Source organism: Meriones unguiculatus, chromosome 6 (genome assembly GCF_030254825.1).
Source record: "Meriones unguiculatus strain TT.TT164.6M chromosome 6, Bangor_MerUng_6.1, whole genome shotgun sequence".
NCBI lineage: Eukaryota > Metazoa > Chordata > Mammalia > Rodentia > Muridae > Meriones > Meriones unguiculatus.
Window position 1 is genome coordinate 109,447,131 of NC_083354.1, and position 7,390 is coordinate 109,454,520.

General features: G+C 49.8%; 1 protein-coding gene across 2 annotated transcripts; it reads left to right on the forward strand.

Annotated features, from left to right (window-relative positions):
• The first annotated feature begins 3,816 nt into the window (after positions 1 to 3,816).
• On the forward strand, positions 3,817 to 6,463 carry Msc (musculin). Of its 2 annotated transcripts, none has more exons than XM_060385830.1 (2): positions 3,817 to 4,614; positions 5,450 to 6,463. In XM_060385830.1, the coding sequence occupies exons 1-2, from the start codon at positions 4,099 to 4,101 to the stop codon at positions 5,534 to 5,536; spliced, it is 603 nt and encodes a 200-aa protein (XP_060241813.1). In that variant the 5' UTR covers positions 3,817 to 4,098; the 3' UTR covers positions 5,537 to 6,463. The 2 variants fall into 2 exon arrangements, with proteins under 2 accessions (XP_060241813.1, XP_021486264.2); XM_021630589.2 differs by having other exon boundaries at positions 3,823 to 4,623.
• Positions 6,464 to 7,390: the final 927 nt, after the last annotated feature.

Sequence of the window (7,390 nt, forward strand, 5' to 3'; positions counted from 1 at the left end):
TGCAGCATCATTTATGGTTTGGTTTAGTTGCTGAGATACAAGAAGGGGACTTCCCACCTGGATACATTCCCCAAAGGGTTTATTCAGCAACCACGTACTATATGGTTTTCATTTGCCCACAGAGAACAGGGGAACAGCCATCTCCGTGGTTCACACCAAGGCCTTACTGCAGAGCTAGAAGGGAGGTGACAATGAATGAGTATGTTTTCTATGGTCTCTTCCTGTCACCCCAGCTATCATCTCCCTTTGAAAGCTGTACATTTTAAGAGTTTTGCAAAATGAGGACTTTTTGGTGTTCTGACTCAGCCAGTCTCTTTCCTATACACCCCAGTCCCCTTTAATCATGACAGCAAGTCACTTAGGGTTTTTATTCCCTGCCTTTTATGTCCACTTTGGAAAGCAAGAATTGCAGAAGTGCTTTCCTTTTGTACTGAAAGGGTTTGGAGAGGGAAGAAAGTTTCTGATGAAGTCCCATTCACCTTTTCCTGCCTAAGAGCCTTTATAAGAGCTGTGGGATTATTTGGGGATGGGACATTGAACCCTCAAAGCTGAAACATGTCTTGGTGCTAGTGATAGCCCAGAGCAAGCCCTGATGTTAAAGGACAAAACAAAAGAGGTGAAGGCAGGCAGGAAGGAAGGAAGGAAGGAAAGAAGGAAAGAAAAAGAGAAAAAAGGCACATGCACGGTCCTTGCGTGATGACAAGACAGGCTCTAGAGGAATAATAAAAATCACCACTAAGAGATCTCCAGTGTACAAGCTCTGACATAGGCAGTTGCCCCTGAACTCCCCTCTTTATCACAAAAGGCTAACTTGGGGATGGGGTGTGCTCAGATGTAAATCATCTGTCTGGCACACGCAAGGCTTAGGTTCTAATCCCAGAATTGAGTATGCATATACTCTTTCTTTCTCATTTTATAAATAAATGAATAAATAATTTCTATTTTAAAATTATAAACATGCATTTTAAAGAGCTGAGTATAGTGATGTGTGCCTGCAATCCCCATAGTTGGGAGGGTGAGACAGAAAGACTCCCCTGCCTGTGTCCTGCCTGAACTATGTAAAAGGAACCAAGTTAGCCAGAGCTAGACAGCAAGCAAGACCTTGGCTCAAAAATAAATAGGTAAAAGGAAATTTATAAAAATAAAAAGCAGGAAAACAAGAATGAGGTAATATATAATATAATAATATAATATATATACTACTGTTTGTTTTATAATGCAACATTGACCCCACTTAGTCACCACTGCACAATTAGAACAAATATGGCTAAAAAGTCAAGATGCTGAATATAAATTATAGATCATATCATATGCCTGTTACAAGTCTATAAACCTTTTAAACGGCAGGCAAATGGGAACCAATTTCAGTGTGCTTAATAATACAAAAACAAACTCTTACAATGTGTAGCAACATCGAAACAGTGAAGAGAGGTGCACTCACAGCGAGGTGATTACTTGTGATCCTGGGGGGAGAACGAAAAGTCAAGGGCAGCAAATGTTAGATATTACCAACACTTTAGAGCAAAGTGCAGCTGCACAGGAACCTGACAGGTAGAGGAAGGCCACAGACCTCCCTCAGGCATCTGAGGCTTGGAGGGAGAATAAAGGAATGAAGCCCAGCTAGGCTAGAAATGAAATGGTAACGAAATGAGAAAGAAATGAAACCAATAAGGGTTTGTAGAGAGGTTTCATTCACAAGAGTATAGGGGAAGAAAAGAGATAGAATGGGGGGAAGGCTGGGAGGAGAGAAAGAAGGGGAGCGCTCTGGAAAATGAGCCCAAAGTGCTAGGATCAGACAGTTTCTTAAGGAGCAAGAAACTGGCCTTGATTCTCAGCACTGAGGTTGGGCAGTTTGGGGAACTGTTTAGAGAACTACAGCATGCCCCCCACCATTAATCTTTCCCAAGGAAAGGCTTTGTTCTGCACCTGTATAAACAATCCAGATTTCTAAAACCTATTGCCTGCCCCTAATGTGTGAGAGTATGTATTTATAGTGATAGCTTCCAGTCATGTATAGGTAACACCTCTGCCTTAGCCTTACATCCTTCTGCCTGCACCCCCCCCCCATCCTTTTCTGCCTGGACAAGCTTGCCTACAGTCAAGGTCAAGTTCAAGCACTCAGAAGAAGAAGGAGGAGGAAGAGGAAGAGGAAAAAGAAGAAGAAAGAAGGAGAAGGAGGAGGAGGAGAAGAAGGAAGAAGAAGAAGAAAAGGAGGAGGAGAAAGAGGAGGAAGAGGAACTACTCGCCACCCTTGGCCAAATACAGCTGCAATTCCCCAGCACCAAAAATCTGAGAGCAAAGGACCCCTTAACTCAAATCATCTCATGATAAGTCCCTCTCCTACTCCTTCCCCAATTAAAGACAACATGGACAAGAACACTTCTGAAATGGAAGCAAGCAGGAGGGGTTGTGTGAAATATCCCTAAGCTGGAGACAAGGCCTGGCAGGCCCTGTGGAGTGAAGCCTGAGGGATAAAGTCAGCCCCTGCTACCCACCTGTTCCGATGCTTCAGGCTCAGGGCTCTCGGATATTTGTTCTGCTGCAAAGATCAGAATTTGCCGGGCAGCTTCTGCCTCCCGCATAATGTCTGCTTGTTCCGCTCTCATCTGGAACCCGAGAACCAAGAGAAGGGCAAGTGGACAACTGGGCTGAAAGGTGTGTGTGGGGGGGGGGCGACTCAGTTTTCTCACTGTCAGCAAGGGCGGTTGGTCATTCCCGAACCCTTTAAGGGTGCAGTTGCTTAATCTGGCATGCAGCAGGAACCCTGGCTGGCATCTGTCTCATTCCAGACAATACCTTGAGCGCACACTTGACTGTCTTTCACCTCAGATAGAAGCCCAAAAAATCTCATTTTCTTCCCTCTGGGGTTGGGGAAGGTGTTTTGTTTTTGAGTTGAAATGTGAATCAACTCTAGGTGTTGCTTCGTTTCCGTTTTCGTTCTGTTTTTGGTCTTTCTTCTCTGTTTTCTTTTTCTATTCTTTCCTCTTTCCTTTCTCTCTAATTTTGGCAAGGCTGACTTGGTATTCTGCATCCAAGAACTTGCTCTTCGAGGCGGCACCTAAAACGGTGACGGGTTCCCTCCCTACAGCTCAAAGCGTGGGGTGCTAGGCCAGAGGGTGCACGACTGTGGTGTTGAAAACGAAATCACGCAGGCATCTCTTTCAACAGCGAAAAATAATATCTCGTGATGTGCGGTGAGGAGCATTTGTGGCTCCTGAAATATTAAACACAGCTTCTGAGTCCTATTTATTTTCCACGCCAGTGATTTTGCAAGATGGACATAAAGACACTGAAGCTGCAGTTGTTTGGAGATGAACCGAGGCAGAGTAGAAAAAAAGAAGTGTTGTGTGAATCATAAAGCTGTCTTGAAGTGTGTGTGTGTGGGGGGGGGGGGTTAAGAGACTAATGGGTTGTTGGAGCTGCTCCTTGGATTTTGCTCTTTCTCTGCACTCCGAGAAGCCTTGGATAAGCAGACTCACATCATCATCATCAGACTGATGAACTTGAACCACAGTTCGGGTGGGTATGCCCAGATTCTTAAGTGCCCACTTAACACCAGCCACAGGTGGAAAAAGTCTTTTGCTTCATTTGTCCCCAAGTCTCACTTACCTCTCACAGATACTCTGAGGGTCAGTCATGGGGCCTCTAGGCCCCTTCTCAGCTTTTGTGCAGACTTTTCTTGCCCCCGCCCCACTAACCACTCTGCTCAGGAAAAAAAGAGGAAAAAAAACATGATCCCCACCCCTTCCACGCCCCCGCCCCACCTCTTGTCCCCCTTTCGAACCCCCTCTATTTTTGCCGGTGGTGGTTTGTCCCAAGGAGTACAGATAAATAGTCTCGGGTCAAGGGGAGCAGCTCGCGGCTGTACTTGTGGATCCCGAGTCAAGTTCAGAGTCCCAAGCGGAAGGGTCAGCCGCCCCTCGCGCCCCCTCCAGGAGCCCATCTGGTTGGGGGGAAGCGCGGCGTGGCGGGCCCGGGTCTCAGGTCCTCCTCTGAGCTCTCCCACGCCCCATCCTCGGTCAGGGAGAGGAAGCCCGAGACGGCGAGACTGGCTGGGGCGGAGGAAGGCGGGCGCGCGCGGGCGCCGGGGACCAGACGATGTCCACCGGCTCGCTGAGTGACCCCGAGGACATGGAGCTGCGGGGGCTGCAGCGCCTCTACCCGGACCCGGCCACCCAGAGGCCGTCCCTGCGCCGCACCGAGCGCGGCTACGCCTCGCCCAGCGACAACTCCTCCGCCGAGGAGGAGGACCCCGACGGCGAAGAGGAGCCCGGCTCCCTGGGTGCCGCGGGCGCCGCGGGGGGCTGCAAGAGGAAGCGACCCCGGGTGGCCGGCCCCGGCGGCGGTGGCGGTGGCGCCAAGAAGCCGCTCCCGCCCAAGGGCTCCGCCGCCGCCGAGGGCAAACAGTCGCAGCGGAACGCGGCCAACGCCCGCGAGCGCGCCCGGATGCGCGTCCTGAGCAAAGCCTTCTCCAGGCTCAAGACCAGCCTGCCCTGGGTACCGCCCGACACCAAGCTCTCCAAACTGGACACGCTGCGCCTGGCTTCCAGTTACATCGCGCACCTGCGCCAGCTGCTGCAGGAGGACCGCTACGAGAACGGCTACGTGCACCCGGTGAACCTGGTACTGGGGCGCAGGGCTGAGTCGGCCCCGGAGAAAGGGCGCAGAGGGCGGGGTGGGGGTGGGGGGATCTGGTTCAGTCTGCCTACACACGGAGAGACAGGAGAAGCCAGCCGTTTTGGGGGAGAAAAAAAAAATCATCCAGCCATCCGATCGGTGTCCCGGTCCTTTGCCCCGGTGACAGCTATTCGTTAACACCCAACTTCCGGCGTCAGCCCCGGCTCCCTCCTGGGAGCATCTCTGCGTTTTAGGCCGAACTGGAAAAACAAAACCAAACCCTCAGTTGCCCAAAACTTTTTCCAGACGGCAACGGTCTAGCGGGTTTGAATCCGCCAGTGCCGCTTTCTTTTCTTTAAGAAGGGAGGGAAGACCCGACCTCTTTAAAATAAGACTTTGAGTGGTTTAAACCAAAACAAAACATTATTGCCGGACAGTGTTCCCAGACGCGATGGTCCGGAAAGTCCCTATCTGACTTGCCAGCTCCCAGTGCTTGGGAAAGAGCTCTTCCAAACTTACTAGGAAGCCAAAGTCTGTGCTGTGTGTAGGGAGGAGGGGACATTAAATCACAGCATCCCTTCTCATGGAAAAAAGAAATAAATAATCGTGTCGGCAGAGCACAAGGACGCACTAATGTACTGTAGGTCTCGAATAATCTGTAGCCGGCAGGATTAAAGTTCTAATCCCAAAAAACAGGAAGCACGAATTCCCAGATCGAAAAAAAAAAAAAAAAAAAAAAGCCAGGGGATCCCTAGGGTTCCATGAGAGAGCCTTTTCGTTTTGAGATCGTTTCTCCTCAGTATCTGACGCTCGGTTCGATTTTTTTTTTCAGACCTGGCCATTCGTGGTCTCTGGGCGACCGGACTCTGATACCAAAGAAGTTGCTGCAGCCAACAGACTTTGTGGAACTTCCGCTTAGACCGACAGCGACCCAGCGGACGGATTTTGTTAAAGGCGAAGGACTGGGCCAAGGAGGTTTCCCTGGACCCGTGAACAGGGAGAGCTGACAGGCGAGCATGGCTGCCTTCCTTGGGCACAGGTGGCCAAGGCTGCCGCGGATTAGTGCCACACTGCATAGCCAAAGACAGCCCGGTTTGGGGGAAGAACTTGCAAATTCGGTGGGGCTTTAGCCCTGAGCACAGCCCCACCCCATCTCCATCCCCACCCCGTGCCTGCTATCTGAGTCCAGTACAGAAACAGGGGATGGTTTTGAAGTTAATTTCGATTTTCCCTGTGGCTGACTGGAAGGACCTGCGCGGCCAGGTCCTTCTCTGTGACCATGGTTGAGCACGCTTTCCCAGCACTGGAAAGAAGGCCTTGGGGCCTTTTTGCAGGGGCCTGTCCCTATGTTGCTAAGGACTCCCACAAGCAGCACTCTTAGTAGCAGGACACGGTGAGATGGGGACATATGTGGTCAGAAACCGGCCTGGCCCTCAATCCCCAGCAGACTGGGGTCTCCTTCCAGAGCCCCCTCCTCTGTTTAATCCGTGTTGGTCTCCATCCAGTGAGTCCAGCTGGTTTATTGGGTGTCAGCCTCCTTCCCACTCACGCTGTCTCCCGAAGTCCTATCTGATTGTCCATTTGGGGACTCCGGCTTTACCCTTAGCTCGAATTGGGTCACCTTACCAAAGCATATCCTCCTGCAGGGTTCATGGCCTTTCAGGCACTCACTGTTCTTCCTGGTCCACAGACTGCACATAGTAGGCAGCTGGGGCTGGTCTCTGTACACACTGAGTCGCTGGTTTCTCCACAGCGCGGTGCTTAGTGGTCCTGGCGACGCTGCGGTAAAGCGGCACCACCATGGTAACTAACGTATGTAAATAAATTTATTTTTTTAAGAACGAAACACGTGTTGTGAAAAATCTTTTCTCCGGTTGTTTGGTGTGGAAATCAACTTTAAACAGGTAAGAGTCTCCTCTCAGGAGGGTGTTAAGATTGCAGGAAGGACGGTGGCGGTCCCAGTGTAGTCGGCTTGCCAATGTCTTCGGACATACACGAGAGGCCCACTCTGTAAGCCACCGAACTCATCATCCTCTTCTCGGTGTCTCCTTCCTTTACCAGCGTGGTTGCCAGAATGAGCCACCACCTCACATCAAAAGACTGTGTATTTCTGAGACTTTCAGAAATAGGAATTCCTGGAAAGCAAGAACCAGAAGCCTGGTAAAGCTGAAGTATTTTGAGGTCAGGGTTGACTGGGGGAGGGGGAGCATACAAACACTTCTAAAATAAAAATAAATATATTAAGTAATAATTAATTCCCACCCTTATCTCTCTGTGTCTATTTCTCTCTCTCTCTCTCTCTCTCTCTCTCTCTCTCTCTCTCTCTCTGTCACTCCTTTTCCTCTACTCCAGTGTTTACAACTACAGGTCCTTCAGGAACTCTCCACCATCCCCACCCCCTGGAGGCTATAGCAGAATAAAACTATGTTCTGTATAGGAATACCGATCTGTAGATTACCAAGTTCCTCCCACCTCATATTTTCAGTGTCGTTTCCTTCTATTTTCATTGCAATAGCTAAGAGGACTGTAATGTTTTTCAGTTAGCAGTCCTTCCCAACACAAAACTCACTTTTGTAGCGCATTTACAGAAGTGAGGATGATAAAAGGACCTAACTATCTGCTAGACCAGGATTCTGGGTGTGACTTCACAAAGTCGAACCTCAGTTTTCTTGACCACAGAGAAAACACAGCTGGATTTTTTGTTGAGAGGTGAGACAGAGGTGGGGGCATGACTTCCTGTTTTGAACTGAACCAAACCCAAACTTGAGAGAGC

What these genes read in the sequence shown, in the direction of transcription:
- Msc (XM_021630589.2), top strand. Translation starts at nt 4,099, where the DNA reads ATGTCCACCGGCTCGCTGAGTGACCCCGAGGACATGGAGCTGCGGGGG. An exon ending in ACGTGCACCCGGTGAACCTG is followed by an intron (nt 4,624 to 5,449) that starts GTACTGGGGCGC and finishes TTTTTTTTTCAG; the next exon opens with ACCTGGCCATTCGTGGTCTC.